The sequence below is a fragment of the Terrapene carolina genome, unplaced genomic scaffold (genome assembly GCF_002925995.2).
Source record: "Terrapene carolina triunguis isolate 2854851 unplaced genomic scaffold, T_m_triunguis-2.0 Scaffold210, whole genome shotgun sequence".
NCBI classification, from domain to species: Eukaryota; Metazoa; Chordata; order Testudines; family Emydidae; genus Terrapene; species Terrapene triunguis.
Genome location: NW_020664561.1, coordinates 47,716,853 through 47,738,644, shown reverse-complemented (window position 1 = coordinate 47,738,644; position 21,792 = coordinate 47,716,853). Strand labels below are relative to the sequence as shown.

Sequence of the window (21,792 nt, the reverse complement as noted above, 5' to 3'; positions counted from 1 at the left end):
ATACAAATTTCATAAAAATTTTAACAAATTTTCATTTGCCTATTTTCACTTTTCTGACTTTCACCTGCCCAAATTCTGGTCCCATACAAATTTTGATTACATCCAAACAGTATGGAATGCACTATGGACCTGATCTTCACCAGATTCTTCTTCTGTTTGTGCTGCTCCAGCAGTGCAAATCAGGTGGAAAGATGGTTTAACAGCTGGAGATTCCTTGATGTGGGGTAAGTCCCCATGTGGCACAGAGCTGTTGTAGTTGGCTTTACAACACCCTCTTCCCACCAACGCAGGCTTAAGGGACAGAGCCAGATGCTTCTGTACACTAGTAATCCTTGGCCAGAAGAACAACCCGTTTGCTAGTAATGGGCAATGCAACTTAGAGTCATTCAAAGGCTGAATTTCACCAGGAAGTGAGCTGGGTGTGTAAAGGTGGCCTCTAGTCATCTTTGCTCCTCACTTGCGCTGAGCAGAGATTAAACATATTTTAGGATTCAGCCATATGTCTTTAATAGATACAATAACAACAGCTGTACAAGTAAATGAGCTTTCCCCCAAAATTCAGGTATGTTCGTATCAATAAGAGTATGCCACATTTTATCCAATTTGTTTGGAAATTTAGGGGAAGCTCTACTACTTACATTTACTCTAAACTCTCATGTGGAATGTTATTGTTTTGGGAGGATGGGGTGTATAGTATGGGGTGTCTTGTATTTTAGGTTAAAAACATTTGTAACCATTTTCTCATTTGGTTAATGACATCTCAAACATTAAATACATTCTCCCTGTTGAAGCAATATAAATAGGCTTCATACTACTCTATGATGATTCAGACTCTTTTCTTCTGCTTTAAATAATACAAGTAAAATATCAGGGCTTAAATTCTCCAGGGATTATTTCCTGGAGCCCCTGTGCCACCCCCGCCCCCATTCGGGGCTCGAGGCTTCAGCTGCAGGCTGGGAGGTCTCGTGGCTTTAGACCTGGGGAGTTGCCTAGACTCAGGGCTTTAGCCCTGGGGTTAGGGAGCTGGGGCTCCTGCAGGTTTGAAAATATTTACCAGAGTTCCACTCTGGATGGCTCCAGCTGAATATAAGCCCTGGAAGAGATAGGAAATAACTGGACTATTAAGAAACTTCAAGGTTATAAGTTAGGAGTCTCAGGATTTAAGCATTTATTTCTACTGAGACACTGGACTCACAATTTTTTTTAAAATAAAAAATGTACCAAATTTTGAAAATAGTTCACATATTTTCTGAATTCCTTTTTCACCATTAAATTTGTTATATTAAAATACTGTAAATTAATACACATAATTCACCTGATAGACAATACATATCTCCAGATATCACTATCACAGATGTCACAGATCAACTACAGAAGTAGTGCAACCACAGATAAACGCCTTAACTCTAAAAGTAGAAGATAATTGAAATAGGATATTTGAGACTCATTCTATGCAAAAGAAATTGGGTGTTAATCACCAAGCTACTCTGCTTTGTCCATCACAACCACTCTTGGCTTTTCAGAAAGATTCAATCTTAAATTCAGAAAGGTTTTCTGAGGAATTTATGAGAACTGGTCTGTAGATTGGGAAAAATGTGTCAGAATAAAATCTGTAGGATAGAGTTATGAGACAGTTCACCTCCATGAGTGTAATCCCTGGGTGTGCATGTTCAGGTATTACTTCCTTGAACAGACTGGAAGGTTTTCTTGTTTTGTTCACAGTAAAATCTTCGGCATGCATTATTGGTATTCCATGGAGATGGATTTTGTCATGCTAATTTCATGCTTGCAATAAGACCTTGGATTTTTGCATCTCCAGTATGTAAAGTTTTGAATCTTTCTTGGACATCTCAAGGAGAGAGCATGAGAAGACAACAGATTCTACTCCATCAGAATAGTGAAAAAGAGACAGAAACCAAGCTTAGCATCATGTGTAGTAGCAATCCCCCGCCACTAAACATGTGGTGCTTTTGGATTCACTTAAAGCTTCTCTCCATCCCCCAAATAAAGGGCTTTCTAAAGCTCAATGTATTATTTTCAGAAAGTGAGTAGTTAGATTTGTGTATTTGCAGTTATTAAGGAATGTATGCTATGGTATTCACACTCCCTGTGAAAAAAACCCAAAACAATCATGCTGAATTCTTATACTTTTCCATCCACAACTGTAGAGAAACAAACACAATTATGAACATTTTGCCATACATCCATGTTACTTACGGTTGAGAGGCAGGCTGGCATTGGTCACCCCCAGCTTGTTGGCAGCGACACATGTGTAGTTGCCGAAATGCTCCTCTGTTACATTGGTGACAGTGAGAAGTGATCTTGTACTATAGTTTTTAATAGTAATTCCATGTTTACCATTGATCAGTCTAGAAGGCAAAAGGAAAATCTTCTGTAAATCATATGCCTGAAGCAATCATGTTTGCATTTTCTTTATTTGCTTATGATGCCTGACTGCTAACAGGAGCTAACAGTGGGGAACTAGCCAGTGGAATAAAGCTAACACAATGGCAGAGCTGGGGAGCACTGGCAAAGCAATAACTGGATAGTATTACATTGATACAATTTCCTGCCAATTCGTTCTACAGTCTACGGACAATAATACGATGTAATGCTTACTTTCATCTAACTACCACTGCCCTATATCACAAACCATATAGTATGACAATAGAAAGCCCAGCTTTTAAATCTTGGCACCTTAATAGGAAGGTGAAATCCTGTACTTGGATATTCAAATTGGCACATAACTGTTTAAAATATATAACTGAGTGTCCAAGTAAAGTAGTGTTGTGATAAATTTAAGTGCCAAGTCTGAAAATTGAACCATTAGTGCTAACAAACAAAGTATAAAGCAAAGTCATCCAATTATCATAGTGTGGTCACAACGGCATCTACACAGCCTGTGGAAGCGAGCTTCCCAGATCAGGTTGATGGCCTTGGTTTGCAGGGCTCACACTACCACACTACAATTAGATGCATAGACATGGCTCAAGTTGGAGATTGGGCTCTGAAGCCTATGGAGAGGGGTCTTCCAGCACTTTGAAGTGCTGAGCACTGCTCTACTTTCCTTTGTCCTGCAGCACAAAGAAAACAGAAAGCATCCAGTTTGCATCTTTCCAGGTGAGGATTCGCCTGGTTTGAGGAAGTTTCCAGCTCCTGAGATGAAGGGCAAAGTGCCCCCTTATAATAAGGCTCAAAATAAGGCTCACTTCTCCCACATTTTTTTGTTTTGGCTTTGCTGGAGAGTCCCACGCTTCCAACTAGTCCCTGTCATGCAAAAATGGTAAAGAAGCGCAGAAAGAGTTACTTACTCCTAACGCCAAACAAGGGACTTTATTAGGAAAAGGGAAACAGTATTATTCCTATCTTTACTCTGCATCTCTCTTTGCTTTACAGGAAAGCTTTTGCATGGAACTTTTTCAAGATCCTCCTCATTGGTTGTGTAGTTGTTTCTCTAAACACAAACCAGGTGTCTAGAGGAGCAACTACTTGAATTTATGGTCATTCCACAACCATGGCTACCACATTGGAGAAAGGGATATTAACCAAGATAGAAGGGGAACAGTGTTTCCAGGCAAATGAACATCAATTTTTGAGTCTTCCCACTCTCTAGATTCACCAAAGATAAGGGATACATAATTCATCCTATGTGAAAAGCAGACACTGTAGTGATAAGCACCTGTACGGATAAGAGATAGCAAACATGATTTAATATCAAGGTTTTTTAAATGGCCCAGAAAAATCCTGGGGTGAGGGGTAGCCATGGGACTTTACCTGAGTTGAGAGGAAAATCTCAGTCTTTATCATTTATCATGGTAGGGAAGAATGCACAAGCTGCATCGAACCAAGTCAGACACAAGAGTTAGATATATGATGAAAATAACCAGCTATGCTTGATTACTCAGAGAATTGCTTATATTTCATATTAAGAGCAGAATTTTGGCTTATATAAACATGTTACTCTTTAATTTTGATATATGGAAGCAGAGAATTGTAAATCCAGGAGAGGGATGCAATCTTTTAATATTCTGCCTCAAAATGCAAATCTATCATTATTAATAGTACATCTGCATATTGATTATTGAATATTTTACTGCATTTCATTAACGCTTCTAGTTTTCATTTAATCACTATACTTTCCTGCATATAAATTAGATTTTCATTGCAGTGTGTACTTTATATTCTCAGTGTAAGTCAACACACTAAGAGTTCTGTACTGTTTTTTATATCTGTTGGCTGAGTGTATTGGCTAAACTGAAAAAGAATATATCAAATTCCAGTGGCTATGTACTGCCTTGTGGGCACTGTAAGTTCAGGAACAAAACTAAGATAACTTACTTGAAGAAAAAACAGAGGATTGAAAATTTGGTTTTGTGGGTAAGAAGAATAGTAACAAAATCCATTTTTACCTCCAGACTTGTGAAAGGCAAAATGTATATTACTGTAAACGGCTATTTGCCTTCTGAAATTACAACTTTCTTTTCCTTCTTTTCCTCCACTACCCACAGAAAAACTGTGAAGCTCCTGCTTTGCAGTTCTGGGCTCCTCAAAAACTTATCACTTAGCTGTTGAACAGTGTACCATGTACGTAATGCCAAATTTACATGCAGTGTTGCATCATATATCTAGTATGTCTTTCAAAATTTCAGTGCTAAATAGTACTTTGGTGCCGCAAAGACCATTTTCACTGCTCTAGTGATCAGCAGCAAAGAAGCTAATAGAAAGCTTTGCAGGAAGGGCCTTGCATTGGGTTTTACATTGCCGAATGCAGTGGTCAGACCTGCCAAATGTAAGTGTTAAAGTCTTTTATGCTTTCATATAAACACAACAGATGCCAGTGATCATGGCAGCTACAACAGAAGGATGTGAAAACAATATTAAACCTCTCCCCCAAAAAACCAAAAAAGTCAAACAAGAGAAAGTCTTTGATCCACAAAGTTTGGGTCAGAAGAGAGAAAGATCCTCCAACACAGAGCCATGAGGCCCTACCCTCATGAGGTTCCAAGCAGTACAAGTCCTATTCTATCACACCAAAGCCCATCTGCATTACAAGTACTGACTTTGGTGTTGCGAACTGCTTTGGCCTCTCTCAAGCTCTCCAGATGTCTGGCCACATTGCCTTTTGTGCTTCCCAGGTGTTGCCAGCAGCATATTTTGGTTAGAGCTTTTAGTCTCCGAGGCCTAAACTACCTATTAAGACAGTCATCCTCTCCCTTTATTCTGTCCTTCTTCCCCACAAAATCCCTCTTACTTTGTCCTCCCTCATTCTTCATTCCATCGCTGAATATCTCCTCCCTTCCTCATCGTCCCCTCTTATCTGCTTCCACCATGTTCTCTCCCTCATGCCACTAGCCCTTGTAGTTGCTGGACTTTGCCTGCCTCCACCTTCATGCTTCCTAGCTTCACTCTCCATGCTCACAGCCTTTGCAATGCCCCGGCTCTTTCTCTTTGTCCTCCCGGGTTTCTCCCACCCCAGCTTTCACTCATCCTCCTCACTCTTCCTCCCACACTGACTCCTCATCCCTCCTCCTGCCTCTGCTTCCTCCTACTCCTCCTCATCTCTATTGCTCCATCATCCTTTCTAATGTCTTGTCTCCCTCTCCGTGTTTCCTCCAGTTTGGTCCACCGGGTCCCATTTCTGTGTATTCAGCCTCTGCCACCTTTAGCTTCCCTATCACACCTAATTTCTTTTAGGTTCTTCTGTTTTCCCAGCTTCTGTGCCCCAGAACTCCCCTGTCCCTGTTCATTTCCCCACCCCCCCTGAATTTCTGTGACCTCCAACCTGTCCCCCTGACTTATTCCTACCTCCAAATTCCTCTCCGTCTATCACAGCTCCCTCAGCGATCACAGCTGCCCTCAATTCCTGGGTCCTCTAAGGGTGGTTTTCCCCTACCTGTACCTCTTAACTCTATTTACCACTCCCAAGTGCCTCTTGAACCTTTCATCCCACCGTACCAGTCCCTTGGATGTGAAGGGAGAACTGGCTGCTGTTGCTATTGGGGAATGGAGGCAGAGTGTGCCCCTTTAGGCCCTGGGAGTCATTTAGGGTGGGTCATGGAATTTCACCAATAATTTCTGTATCAAGCCCATAACTTCTGTTTGAGATATAGCACTTATTTTAGGTTGATATCCAGCTGACTATAAGCCCAGCTCTCCTGCTCCTGGGAAAGGGATGGAGACTTGTGATTCCTACTAGAGTGCTGCCTCTAGGCTCTGTTGGGGTCTACATCATTTGTATCAAGCAAGTAAAGGAGCCTGAGGAATCTGACGTTTCATTCCCCTTAAGTTACTGGAATGGAAAATGAGCTTTCCATCTCTACCGCCAATGCCCTCCCACTCAAGAGTCTCCTCCTACTGTACCCTTATCCTCCTTTTCATGTCATTCTCTCCAAGGAGTAACTCCAGTGCTTGTATCTGCTGGTGGTTCATAACTTTCTCAAGAAGTAGCACATGCAACTGACAGGGACAGTTTCACTACTTTTCTCCAGGTTTCTGAACAGCAACACTAAAATTGATCAACGTCTTATTAATTTCACTCTGCCACTGTTTGAGAAAGCTTTGAGCAGCAATAAAGGCACAGAAGCTGTCTGTCTGCAGACCAGGAAAACAGCACTGTACTGGTTAACACGGTGCAAATTTAGAAGGTTTTCTTTGCAACTATAAGGCTAGAAACATTTATTTTTAAATAAATAATAATAATACTACCTCGCTTTTATATAACACTTTTCATCAGTATATTTTAAAGGGCTTTACAAAGAATGGTCATTATCATTATATCCACTTTAAAGATGGGGAAAGTGATGCATAGAGAGGTCAAAGTGACTTGCACAAGGTCATCCAGCAGGCCAGAGGCAGAGCCAGGAACAGAACCCATGTCTCCTGGGTCCAGTCCAGGAGTCTATTATGTCACAGTGCCTCCCATGGAAATGAAAGTTTATATTCTGCTGCCTTCGTTTTTAGGATCCTGACTCCTCAGTGTTGTGTGGTGTTTGCAAGACCTGTTCACTGTCATTTTTGCTTACAACAATGTATCTTGGTCAATAAAATAACTCTAGCCATTTTTACCAGTCACTTTTCAGAGAGCAACTGCACTTTAAGAGAATGCAGCTACATCATCTTTTTGTTCACCTTGCTATATTGCACTTGAGGCCTTCCAGTACAATAAGATCTCACTTTTATTCCAGATATTATACCTAGAAACAGACTACAGAAGATCATGCATCAGTATTAGCCCCAATGGGTATTTGTCTTTAGTCTCACATTTGAATCAATTAATGTTACTATAATCTATTAGACCATTATCATGATTTTAGTCTTTATTAGGTTATTTGAAATGTATGTTTTGTTTTCTTTATCAATTTTAATGGAATTAATATTTTTAGATTAAAGACCTTTGGGCTGCCTCCCTCATAATGGTTTAACCTTGTACTGTAGACAAAGTGAAAAACTTATCAAATAGAGCTGTGTGAATAGCTGATTTTGCAGTTCAGTGGCCAAAATGAAAAATTAGAAAAATATTTTGTTTCGGGTGAACCTGAAATGAAAAAAAAAATTGAATTTTTTGGTAAACTGAAAAAGTAAAATAAATATTGTTTCTGGCAAAATGAAACATTTTGTTCAACCTAAAACACTAAATTTCATTATCAATTTTTTTTAACTTACAAAAATTAAATAAAGTTGAAGTAAAATTTGTAAAATTGAAGTAAAAATTCAAAATTGTTTTGAATCTAAGTCTAAACATTTCATTTAGAAAATGTTGAGACAAAATATTTTCAACATTTTTTTTTATTTTTTTCCCCAACTGAAACAATTAGCAAATTTGCAACAAATTTGCAAAATATTTTGACTGGCCACAATCTGCATTTTTCTCCCTCCCCCCCACAAAAAGTTTTGTCTGAAAAATTTCACCCAGCTGTATTTTCCAGGCGGTTCCAGCCCAATTAAATTAATTCAGGAGCTGAATGTTACTGCAGAATGTGTTGTCCTGGATATTAAATGGCATCTCACATCTTATGGTACGCACATCAGTGCTCTGAGATCTGCAGTGGTTGACTACTGGCTTCCAGGTGGAGTTTCAGATATTGGTATTGACAGATGAAGCTCTAAATGGAGACTGCTTTTCTCCCTGTCCCACATGCTACAGCTGAGATTTATATGGTGCTTGAACTGGAGATCCCTTAGCTTACGAAAGACAGAACTTCCCATGAAATGTTTTGTGTGAAGATGTTTTTACACTGGGGTTTACTCTTCGCCTTGGTCCAAACTAGCTTGAATTTGTTGACCTTCAGAGCATGAAGCATCTTTCTGAAAAGACACTTATGAAGGGTGGATGGGTTGGGGTTTGAGTGGAACTTACTGATGGGGTACAATTTGTTTTGCAACTTTTTAATTTTGCTGACTAGTTGTTTTATGCAATGGGGGGTTGTGACTGTTTCTCCCCCCTTATTTTATGGACTGTATTTTGAATGGTTGCCAGGGTGCCTAGAGCCTTAAAAGGCAACTTTTTATTGTGTTTAGATCCAAGTAAATGAAACAGTTTGTAAATTCAACAGTCATAGTTATTTCAGATACAGATATTCTTGGGTGTTTTTCAAACTAACCCAACACTCAATTTTGTTTTTAAATTCACTCAGCACTAATTTAGGGTCCAATCCGGGTCTCATATAGGAATGGAAGTGTTTCCATTGACTTCAGAAGGAAGTGAATTGGGCCCTAACATTTCCCGCAAGTTACTTTAGCCACGCCAATAAATAATCTGTTCACCGCTCTGCATAGTTTTTTCCTGAACTGCCTTTGAAAACTGACATTTCTCAGTTGTGCGTTACAGCAGGGAATTGGCTTTACCAGCATAGTACTGTATAGATTTTTCATCTTTCAGAGATGATACTTGCAGGGGTAGTATTGGGAAACACAGCAATGTAGGAGTAAAAAAGAAAAGTGACTTTCTTGCAAATGGGAAGGTTCTGCAATGTTCAAAAATACTAGAATCTTTGCAAATGTTCAGTATCTGCAGTGTGTCTATAAACAACATTTTAACAAAAATACTATTTACCATTAGACTTAACATAAGCATGTGCTAAAAAATACTTAAGCAATAAGAGACAATAGGGTAGTGCATTTCTGGGTGATTAAAATAAGCCTCAGGTGATGTTATAGCTGAAGCAAGAGGCAGACGGCAAGGACTTTATTGTCCTGAAATGCATTGCCTGTTGTGTCTTACTGCTCTCATGAAACTGAGTTCATACATAAAAATAAGGGAATCAGTCAGATCCATGCATTTAATGGATATTACTGACATCAAATCAGGAGTCTCCAGTTGAGTCCAGACTCTATAATGTACGCAAACAGTACCGCAACATTGCTTGTAAAACAACAACAACAACAACAAATCCTTCTTGAACATAATGGTAGTTTTTTTGTATAATAAAGGGGGAGAGACAAAGTGTGGACCTTTGGGAGCAGGATTTAGGGGGTTCCCTCTAAAGAAGATAATCTTCTCTACTGTTAGTGCTAAGTCTCAGTTGCACCACATTAAAAAACCACTTTGCAACTCATCTGAGTATGGTATTCAGGACCATTCTGTGAAGTTGTGGCGCAAAGGGGACAGCTAATACTCCTATAGGGGACCAAATCTCAAGAAGAGCAGCTGGCCAGTCAGAAATGTTCTGACTAATTGTTTTCTATGAAAAATGCCCATTAATATTCTGTGTTAAATCCCAGCATTAATGGGAAGTTAAAGTTGAGAAAGCAAGCACTTAGCAGTCCAGAAATTCCAAAAGCTAAGGTGAACATTCACTTTGTTCCCTTGTGCATATGCCTTAAACACTGACAACTTAAATTTGCCCCATATTTAAATTTTGTAAAAATAAACTTTTATATAAACCTAAGAGCTGTAAAACAGTTTTCACATTAAAAATATTGCAATGAAAGCAGTTGTTTTTAAATAAAGAAAGATGCCGTGGAGGAGAGGGATACTCAAACTAGGTAGCATTAAGCACCTACAAATGAAACTGACTAAAAATAAATAAGAAAAACACTTTATTGATTTTCAGCATGCAAGATGAGAGAAAGTAAACCCTGGGCCAGATTCTCAGCTAGCATAAAGCATCCTAGCTCCACTGACTTCAGTGGCGTGATGGCAATTCACACAAGTTGGATCTGTTCCTCAGACCACAAATGGCAGAACTTGTCCCCCCCCCCCCAGCCTTTTGGTTGAACAGCCTTTTTTCAAAATAGAAGTTGGCTGTAGCTATTGTCATGATAATAAAAATTTCCTGTTTTTTTGTGATTTTTCTATCCATCTTAGGTACTTATATAGCCTCCATTATTATAGTATCTGACAACAGTGCATAATAATCTTTCCCTTCTGATTGCTGAAGGGAATGTTGGGCTTTTCTCATCTCATCCTAATGCTGGGAGAGGACTCTTCCAATGTTTCACTTGGTTTCTGTGAGAGAGAGGAGGCTTTCCATCCCTCATTCTCCAGAGAGGTTGTAATGATGCCTTGTCCTACTAGTTCCTTCCTTCTCACCTTCTGAGTAGGGAGGAGGGATTCTCAGGGTTCCCATGCTGCTGGGATTGTTTCTTTCGGTGACTTTGATTTGCACACACAACTTGGTTCCTGCACTATGTCTGATACCCAGGCATTGGGTTTAGTAGGGAGCACTGCAATGTTCAATGCAGTGTCATTAAAATATATCAGGTATTCCTCAGATGTGCTGAAAGATCTGATCTGTTTGCACGTGAGTACAGGTCCACTGGAAAAATTGAAAAGACTTTGGAGCGGGGGTCGGCAACCTTTGAGAAGTGGTGTGCCGAGTCTTCATTTATTCACTCTAATTTAAGGTTTCGCGTGCCAGTAATACATTTTAACGTTTTTAGAAGGTCTCTTTCTATAAGTCTATAATATATAACTAAACTATTGTTGTATGTAAAGTAAATAAGGTTTTCAAAATGTTTAAGAAGCTTCATTTAAAATTAAATTAAAATGCAGAGTCCCCCGGACCAGTGGCCAGGACCCAGGCAATGTGAGTGCCACTGAAAATCAGCTCGCGTGCTGCCTTTGGCACGCGTGCCATAGGTTGCTTACCCCTGCTTTGGAGACTGGATTGGGAATAAAATAATAGGTCCCCAATCTAAAACCAGGCACATGATAACCATAGCTATCCACAAGATACACTGACTGCATCTTTTAAATGCTTCTTTACACCTCAATGGACCCAAACTTAGAAGTTAAGCCCTGTCAGTATGTTGTTTCTTCATCATAATCTTCCTACTCTAAATCAACTGAACATTAGTACTACACCAAACTCCACTGATGCCTCTCTTTATAACACAAGGCTTATAATATGCAGAACAGCATTAAACTGGTATACAATAAATACATGCAGGTTACTTACTTTCTCTCTCCTTTGTACCACTCAAAGACTGGAGCAGGAACTCCTGCACTTTCACATCTTATCAGTCCATTACCTCCTAGCATCACACCACTGGATTTAAGTTCCTGAATTGTGGGGGCGACTGGAAAAAAAATTGAAGTGCAAATTTTAAAGAAAAATCACTACAGATTTATATTTTCATTTCTTCTACAAGATGCTTGAAGTTACTTTCATGTCTAATGGATCAACAGTACATTTTCCTGTTTGATTTTTGTGACAGGACTACTCCCATTCAACCACATTTCTCAAATTGGATATGGAAGAAGTTATCCCTGAAAGTAGAATATAATATACAGCTTTTATTTAGCTGTGTATCTCAGACAACAAACATATAATCCTGTGATATGAACAAACAAGTGTCCACTGCATGTTGCACTAGGAATTATTCAAAAATATTTTAATTTCTTACCAAAGACAGTATGTACCCTATAAATATACCTAATCCTTAAGAGACTTATACAGAGCCCATTGAAAACTGGAAAGACTCTAACAGGCCCTACATGCATATGAAGACACAATGCCCACAGACTCTGCTAAGATTTTCCTCTGTCTAAAGAATTCAGGATTAAACCAAAAGCGTGTAAAATGTGAACTGTACATACTAAAGGTAGAACTCACTTTCACAATTATAATAATTAGGGTTTTTACATATAATAAGTCTGATTTTTCCCATAATTCACTATACACATAAATGTTGCATCCTAATCTAGTTTGCTCTCTTTTGCAGCTCTCTTTTTGCACAAAAGAAACATTTAAAAGATTAATATTTTAATTTACAGCAACAGATAAAAGATAAGTGATTGCCAATTTCTCAATTTTTCATGAAAATCCAACCTTAAACAGCACAAAATTGCACAAGAAATAGTTTAACAAGGGGAAAACATGAACAGATAAGCAATTGCCTTCTTCTTAGATTTTTTTTATATTTTATTAGCATTTTATGATGCATATAAATTATATTTAAAAATAGAAAAGAAACATTCAACTTATAAATAAAACTCCATTCATTTTTTTCAAGCAATTTTCCAAATGTTGCTTTAAACTATATATATATATATATATATATATATGTGTGTGTGTGTGTGTGTGTGTGTGAAATGACTCCTCCCTCCATTCTTTTTCATAATCACGCTCATCTTTAAGCTTGTCATTTAAGAGGCTATAATCTTTTATGATAGCCGACTTCTGCAAAGAAAGGAACAGCTATATTAAACAGAAGGTTCATGAGGAAGTTCTTTACATAGGCTAGTCAGTTTCATAATGCTATTTTATGTGCCAATAGGGACATGACTCAGTACAAACAAAAATATGTGAATCTCGTTAAAAGTATATGAAGTAGAATTATGATGTACTAAAATAAAATGTCTGGAAACAAGCATTAGTCTGCAGTATCCACTTCTATAGACCCTTAACATAGCCTATACAGTGACTAATGCAGAAATTACCCCTAAGTATATTCACAAATATTTAAAAGGACACTTTGCCTGGCAAGAATTATTGCTAATGAAGGGCAAGATCCAGCTATTATTGAAGTCACTGGGAGTCTGTCTCTCCATTGACTTCAATGACAGTTGGACTGAGTCCCTGTCACAGGGTTTGGGGACTGCAGTCGAGACCTGTGAGGGGTTGTGTCACTGCCCTGTAACCCAATGCTTTGCTGCTGTAGCTTCCAGCCTGGGATGCTCCGAGCTAGCGTACAAGCATGCAGGTCACACCTTGAGTGCTTTTGTTCTAGACAGCCATAGTTCAGCAGCTCTGACCCCAGTAGCCTGTCTACAGCCCTACTCTGACTTCCACCAGCCTCGATTACAACCAGCAAGGTGACTACAATATACTCCCAGTCCCAAATTTCTCCCAAACCATGTGCTCAGCAATGTCCAGCCCTCTCCTGGACAGCTCAGAGAAATAATACGGTTCATTGTGCCTTTAAAGAGACAAAAGCGCAATACAGCTTATTAACTTAACTGAGGTAAATACACCCTTCCTTTGAAACAGAGCACTGAGTTGGTTTATAGTAAAAATAAAACAAATGTATTAAAAATAGCACAAGAGGAATAACGTTAGAAAGGATTACAAGCAAACAAAAGTGAAAACATGCATCTAGAAGTCTAAAATGTAATCTAGCAAGGTACAGGCTTTGGTCAAGGTCATTTCTCTCACCAGTCTACCTTCTTTCCAGCCATGGCTGACTTTCCCTCAGTCAGGAACTTCCACGGAAGTACAAGGTGCTGGCTTCCCATGTCTTCCTAGGTGAAATATCTTTTTCCTAAGCAAGTTTCTCACCTATACACAATTCCCAGAGATTTCAACCGCTGCCTCCCCCTTGGGTGAAGGGCACATCTTTTTCAGCTTTCAGGAGCTCTGTTCCCTTGTGTCTCTCTAGCGATGGATGCTAAAATGGCTTTCTGGCTCTGCTTTTATCTTCCAAAGTTCAATGACCTAATTTCAAGCAGCAGAATGACCTTATGCTGTTTTTCCCTTCCTGTGGACTTCCCATCCCCCTATATGTAAATAGAGATTCCATTGTTTTGATTTCACCATGCTTAATTTACATAGGAGACAGGTAAACACCAGTGACATTCCCTCCTCCCTGGGAAACATCTGTTTTCCCTCTGTTTGGACACAGACTGGAAAGCCTAATATCAATGCATATCCATAATTCCTCATATAGTGTTAATACATACATTTTACAAAGATATTTACCGCCAGTGTGTCATAGGCTATCATAAAACATCTCACTCGATAAAACGTTGATAATACAGTAATACTGTATACAATCAGTTGAGTCAATTGCTTATCCTGGTCTTTATAGCCCAGATAAAGTTTCTCTTCCCTGCTGGAAATGGACTCCTCCACCTCTTGTTAGCTTGATAGCTTTGTTTACCTAAAATGTAAATGGGCCTTCATTGTCTCTCCCTGAAGGCTCTTCAGAGAAGCAAATACACATTCCTTTGTCTAGGGCAGACCCATTTACCTACTCCCTCGACTTATCTGTTTTAAATATATTTCACATATATTTAACATATATTTCACATATAATAAACATATATCACACAAGAATATTAATGATCAGTGAGTTATTAGATTTCAAACCATATATTACATGTCACCTTTTATATAAATATCATGACGCAGTATGTGAAGTATAGTGAGCATGTCAAGCCTGAGAAGAGCTGCTGACACAAGCAGTGAACCAGAAATGAGCTTGTGTGTCCCAATCCCATACATTGTCCCAGATCTTTGGACCTTAAAGGCAATTAGACACTGTAGTTTGACAGCATGGTGTGTTTAAAGTACAGGACTGGGAAGGGCAAACTGGGTTCTGTTAATGACTCTGTCACTGACTTCCTGTGTGACGTTGGACACAATCTCGCTGAGCTTCCATTTACTAAAGTATTCACTATTAATTAGTATTCCAGAGATGTGTGAGAGCTCATCCAATTTTATATTAATTTGGAATCTGGGAAGAGAAAACTTGGATGCTAGAAATATAAGGATGGAGCCCTGCATCTAATAACAAAACAGGAGAGTAAAATTTTATATGGGATTGAACAGAATGCATTATTTTCCATACCAATACATAGCACAATGTGAACTGGCTTCAGGAAGCCACCAAAAGATCTTTTCTCTCCTTTAGTTTTAGCAGCCATAACCACTCTCTCCAATTGTCTCTTTCCCATAATAACAGGGAGTGAATTAATCAGTCCATACTCTTTAATTGATAGTGACAAGATTTGCAACTGTGCAATAAAAAGGCATTCTCAATTTACATGCACTATTACCATGACTTAAAATCAGTGCCACATTTTTACTGAAAAGCATACTAATATGTGTAGTGAAAACTAGTAACCCTCATGGGACTAGAATCTGTACTGTCTCTGCTGAGAGATGCAGCACAGAAGGTTCAGTCTGAGACTGGGGGCAAATGCCACCTTTGTGCTGCCCCAATTCTGGGCTACCATGGAAACTGAAATACCTTCTGGCATAAGTTAAAGCAGCTTTCAGGACGACTCTGTTTTTTGGAAGCTGTGTCTGGGTTTCTCTGGGTTGCCCTGCAGCTTAGAATTCCCATAGCACAAAGCACTATGTGCATAACTTCTCCCACCTCTAATTCACCCACTCCCACCCCCACGCCAAGGCATGTAAGGTGGGGCAGTATAGGTCTGCTTACATAAGCCCTACACTGCTACTGTGCAGAGGGATTTCCCCTGTGCCTGTTGCATCCCCTTTGAGGACCCTATATGCCACCAGAGCAGTGTGAGAGGGCTGGAGTTGGGGTCAGAATCCAGACCAAATTCTAGATTGATGATAATAAACAAACTCCCAACTTCTTTTCAGTTGTACTCAACCAAATGAAAACAGTTTAAATATGACATCTGTTTGTTACCCCTAGACCCCTTGCCTAACTTCCCTCAGTCACACAAAAAGCAGACGTCTACTTCCTCAGCTGAGCACCACCAACTGTTTCTGCACATTTCTCTTTTTTAATCAGTTTGTATTTAGGTCAACTGTGGATGGCTTTCTTGTAATTCTGATTCTCTGAAGATACCACCTTACAGGATTCTCACACCTCTCAATGGCACATTCAGAGACCAACATTCATAAGTGGCCCGGGTGGCTTGTGACCGCAGGGGGTTCTGTCAAGAGTAAAAACAAAAAACCTTTAGCAACTGGGGTGTTCCACCAGGCTCATGCCAAGGAGTTAAAACCAGGAGTTAAAATCCTGCTGGTATTTTTAGAGAAATATTTCCTGTCTTTCTCGTTTAACTCACTTTCCTTCTCAAGCACTTTTCCTGCTGCCTATTAACTTTTCTCAGAGAGTGATCCCTCTTTCTCTCTCCATTAGGAAAGTCCAGCTGCCCTCAGTAATGCTTTTCTGTGTTGCCTTCCTTACTAACTGCTGAAATTTTATATAGCCCAGGTTAGGAAATTGAAAATAAATAAATACATCCCAGTGGTCACTCCCAAATGGCAGGTAACCTATTGCAATAAGTGCAATTATAAATTGTGTTAAACATCTAGTTACAATTACCTTTTTTAGTGAAGTCTGAAGCAAAATAAGCATTATACATTTCAGCTTTCTTGATGTTGTCCATTAGCTCTCCTTCCTTGTTAAGTAATGGGCCTACACTTTCCTTTGTCTTTCTCTTTGTCTTTATAGAACCTCTTCTTATTGCCTTTTATGTTCCTTGCTAGGTGAAACTCATTTTGTGCCTTAGTCTTTCTGATTTTGTCCTTACATGTTTGTACTATTCTTTTGTACTCATCCTTAGCAATTTGCATATTGATCTCTTGCTATTCTTCCTATCTTTTGTTTGCATCAGGATGGTTTCTTGTTGTGCCTTTAATATTGCCTCTTTGAGAAACTGCCAGCTCTCCTGAATGCATTTTTCCCTTAGATTGTCTTCCAACGGGACCTTAGCTACTAGTTCTCTGAGTTTATTAAAGTCTGAGCTTTTTGATGTCAATGGTCCTGGACACTGCTCATTGTCCTGAACAATTCTGTTGCTCTTACTCCTTCCATGACAAGAAAAAACACTAACTGAATAGCTAATACAGTAAATGAAAATCATAAAAATAATAGTGATATTCCACAAGGATTTTTTAATCAAAGCTGCAGAGATTTACTACTAGTGTGGAGAACTACACCTAGCACTAAACCTTATTTTGGATGACGTCCGAACCTGGGCTGGGGCACAATAAGATTGCACACTGTGCTACCCAACGCTTAGAACAATGCTGCCTCAGCTCTCGTCCCCTAGTGCTCCTCCTCTACTTGCGCTACACTGATGACATCTTCATCATATGGACCCAAGGGAAGGAGGCCCTTGAAGAATTCCGCCTGGATTTCAACAATTTCTACTCCACCATCAACCTCAGTCCACACAAGAGATCCACTTCCTGGACACTACAGTGCAAATAAGTGATGGTCAAATAAACACCACCCTATACTGGAAACCTACTGACCGCATGTAGCGGGGGGGTCACCCTGCTTCGGCCCTGAAGGGGTTAAAAGCAGCCCTGCAGAGGGCTGTGGTGCGGAAAAGCTAGGCTGATTGGGGGAAGCAGCCAGAGCTGGGGCCACGCCCCAATCAGGCCACAGCTGGCCCTATAAGAAGGCTGAGGGCCAGAGGCTGTAAGACAATCTCTCTAGCTCCCTAGAGAGAGAAGGACCTGGCTGCCTGGGAAGCTGAGGAGGGTACCTAGGGTGGAGCAGTGCTGGGGAAGTGCAGAGGGAGCTGGGGAGTTCCAGCCTAGTAAAACCCCAGGCTGCGGGCCTTGTTAAAGGCCTACAAAAGGTACGGGGGCTGCAGGGGAGCAGCCCAGAGATAGGCAGAGGCAGCTGGTCCAACCCCCCTTTGCCGATGATGAGTGGTTTATAGACTGCAGTCTGCCCCAGGGAGCGAGGGCTAGATGGGGACTGGCAGTAGCCACTGAGGTAAGGTGGGGATAGGGGGTTGGGGGTTCCCCTGGGTGGGGAGACCCAGATTGTGGGATACTGCTAGTGGGCAGAACCCCTGATGTAAAGGGCACCGGGATCCAGGAGGGACATGGGGGCCAGCGGCAGGCGAGACACTGGTCTGCAGAGGGTGCTCCAGAGACTGGAAGAGCTAATTCCCGAGACGACCAGCAGGAGGTGCTGCGCCAGTGAGTCGAAGCCCCCACACCGCTATACTTACCTACATGCCTCCAGCTTCCATCCAGGACACATCACACAATCCATTGTCTACAGCCAAGCCCTAAGATACAACCGAATTTGCTCCAATCCCTCAGACAGAGACAAACACCTACAAGATCTTTATCAAGCATTCTTAAAACTACAATACCCACTGGGGAAGTGAGGAAACAGATTGACAGAGCAAGACGGGTACCCAGAAGTCACCTACTACAGGACAGGCCCAATAAGGAAAATAACATAACACCACTGGCCACCACGTACAGCCCCCAGCTAAAACCTCTCCAGCACATCATCAATGAGCTACAACCTATCCTGGAAAATGATCCCTCACTCTCACAGACCTGGGGAGGCAGGCCAGTCCTCGCTTACAGACAGCCCCTCAAACCTGAAGCAAATACTCACCAGCAATTACACACCACACCACAGAAACACTAACCCAGGAACCAGTCCCTGTAGCAAACCTCATTGCCTACTCTGTCCCCATATCTACTCTAGCAACACCCTCAGAGGACCCAACCACATCAGTCACACCATCAGGGGCTCATTCCCCTGCACATCTATCAATGTGATATATGCCATCATGTGCCAGCAATGCCCCTCTGCCATGTACATTGGCCAAGCTGGACAGTCTTTACATAAAAGAATAAATGGACACAAATCGGACATCAGGAATGGTAACATACAAAAGCCAATAGGAGAACACTTCAATCTTCCTGGACAATCTATAACAGATTTAAAAGTAGCTATACTTGAACAAAAAAACTTCAGAAACAGACTTCAAAAAGAAACTGAAGAACTAAAGTTAATTTGCAAATTTAACACCATTAATTTGGGCTTGAATAGGGACTGGGAGTGGCTGGCTCATTACAAAAGCAGCTTTGCCTCTCCTGGAATTGACACCTCCTCATCTATTATTGGGAGTGGACTACATCCACCCTGATCGAATTGGCCCTGTCAACACTGGTTCTCCACTTGTGAGGTAATTCCCTTCTCTTCATGTCTCAGTATATAATGCCTGTATCTGTAATTTTCACTCCATGCATCTGAAGAAGTGAGGTTTTTTACCCACAAAAGCTTATGCCCAAATAAATCTGTTAGTCTTTAAGGTGCCACCGGACTCCTTGTTGTTTTTGTGGATACAGACTAACATGGCTACCCCCTGATACTTGATACCAAAAATAATGTAATTTTCAAATGTGTTTTGTATGATCAGGTTCAGTATGAGGTGGTATGGCGTACAAGCACCCCTCAGGGGGGGTACCTTGTTCTCCGGAGATTCAGCTTTCATTTTTTAAAGAAATGTAAATCTCTAGTTGTTATGGTTTGGGCTCCATACAGGGGTAACTATGTGAAATTTAATTCCTGTGTTGTACAGAAGTCAAACTAGATGATCTAATAGTCTTTTTTTACCTTAAACTATATGAATCTAGTTGCAAGGAAAGCTTATGCCCAAATAAATCTGTTAGTCTTTAAGGTGCCACTGGACTCCTTGTTGTTTTTGTGGATACAGATTAACACAGCTACCCCCTGATACTTGTGCTACCCAAAGACTCCCAGCATCACAATCACAATCACAATCAAGCATGAACATCACATGTGCTTAGTAGTAGAGGCTCATGGATCTATTGTCTCCTTAATGTGTATGTATAACTCCTATAAAACTTGTTAAAGTTAGATATGAGCAGCATGGGCAGGGTGTATCCCTTAATGAACAGTAAAGTAGACAAATCCTTTATCAAAAGCATTTGTCACAGACCAATTTGGTTTCATTTTAGTAAAATGAATGGATGGATCATAATTCACTTGGCTAGGAAAGTCTCTTCTTACAATAATGCTGCTTGTTCATTGCACATTGCGGTCTTCCCTACTGCTTAAATAACAAATACATTTTAAAAAGAGTGGAGATGAAATTTTTGCTATTTATGTTGATATTTCTTTGTTCCATAATTTGTTCCTGCTCAGATTACATGCATCTGAAGTGCGCTATCCCATTTTGATAAATCAGGCCTTCATGTTGGTCTGTGGGATATCATTAGAAATGAGATTCTACATCTCATGTTCCAACTGGAAACCAAGTAAGGTAATACTGAATCTGCTATACCAAAGATTTTCAGTATGTTTTTTTAATGTGTAGTTTATAAAAGAACAGGAAGAACAATGCACAAGGTACACAGGCATTCAGACAGCTACGGAAAATATGCAAAAATTCTAGCTAGAACAGGTTTTGTCTTTTAACATTTTAATGAGCTTTGGGACTTTTATGCATATTAGTTATGTTGCCCTAATTACTCATTATAATTCTAATGTGCATTTTATATTTAATTACAATGCTTATAAAGATTTGGTATGGACAGTAAATTATTATAACTAGCATGAGCATAATGATTATGAGCTGAATTTATTAACTTTTACACTAGCATTCAGTGGTAGTAACTTTCAATTTCACCTGTATGATTAACCGCACTGTCTGATTAAACAAACATTTTTGTGGAATTAATTGTAAATATCAAAAAAGTATCTTTTTTATTTTGCCAATTTTCATCAAATTTAAGTTTTGGTTTCTTTCACTTTTTCTTTTGTAAAGCAAATTTATCTCCAATGTTTCCAAATAAAGATATTTTTCTTACAAGGGACCAGGCTTTCTACAATTCATTGAAACAGGAAGTCAAACATCAGCAATTTTCAAATCTTTGGGATGTCTTAATATGAAAATTACTGAGGTCTTTACAGCAGTAAGAAGTGTTATTTATACCCTATACTCAGCCAGACAGTAAAAATTGGTCTCTTTATGGAGATTTATAAATCTTTAAAAAATATTTCAATTTGTTTAGGGCAAAATGCATGCTTTTTCATCAGTTGTAAAATGTTGTGTTTGCCAAAATATAATACATTCATCTTCATCTATATTGTTAATAGTAGAGAAAAAATAATTAGTTCATGTTACCACAGCATATTTGCAGTTCATAAATGTATTCTTGTAAAGATTTACTAAGTCTTAAAAGTAAGGGTCCAATTCCTGACGTTCTTTCATTGGGCCAGAAACAGCAACCCTAATTCATACTGAGTAGCACTTACACAGGTTTTTTTTCAACTTCCATATCAGGATGAGAAACTGTCCTTTAACCATTAAACAGACAAACTCCCTGCAAAATCAAAAGCAGTTTGCCTGAGTAAATAAAGAAGGAAAGATATAAAACTGAAGACCTGAGGATTTATTCCAAGAAAAATAAGTCGTATCTTCAGTGTGTGAATATTTGAGAGAGTCAAATACCATAGAAGTCAGAGAGCTAAACAGCTACAAATACTTATTAGGTAGATTATCAGGAAGAAATTAAACAGCTTAAAATGCCATTAAATACAATGGAGGGGTGTGTGTCTCTGAGGTCAGAATTTGCTTTCTAACCACTGCATTTTAGATATGTTTTCTGAATGTCTGTGATATAAGCCCTTCATAATGATGACACAAGACCTCTTCCTCAGGGCCGGCTCCAGGCACCAGGCACCCAAGCTGGTGCTTGGGGCGGCACCTGGAGGGGGGCGGCGGTGTGGCGCTCTGGCCGCCGGGGGGGGAAGAGCCGAGCCCTAGCCGGGGCTCGCTGCCCTGCCCCCAGCGCTCTGGCCGCCGGGGGGGAGAGCCGAGTCCCCCCCGGCGCTCTGGCCGCCCTCCCCCCGGCT

General features: G+C 40.0%; 1 protein-coding gene across 1 annotated transcript in view; it reads right to left on the bottom strand.

Annotated features, from left to right (window-relative positions):
• LOC113407226 (neuronal growth regulator 1) overlaps positions 1-21,792 on the bottom strand; it is a 616,762-nt gene that overhangs the window by 121,085 nt on the left and 473,885 nt on the right. The window contains exons 5-6 of the mRNA XM_026655455.1: positions 11,400-11,520; positions 2,218-2,369 (exon numbers count right to left, since the gene is read on the bottom strand). Of these exons, the coding sequence (XP_026511240.1) occupies positions 2,218-2,369; positions 11,400-11,520 (273 nt within the window). The remainder of the gene's footprint in view (positions 1-2,217; positions 2,370-11,399; positions 11,521-21,792) is intronic.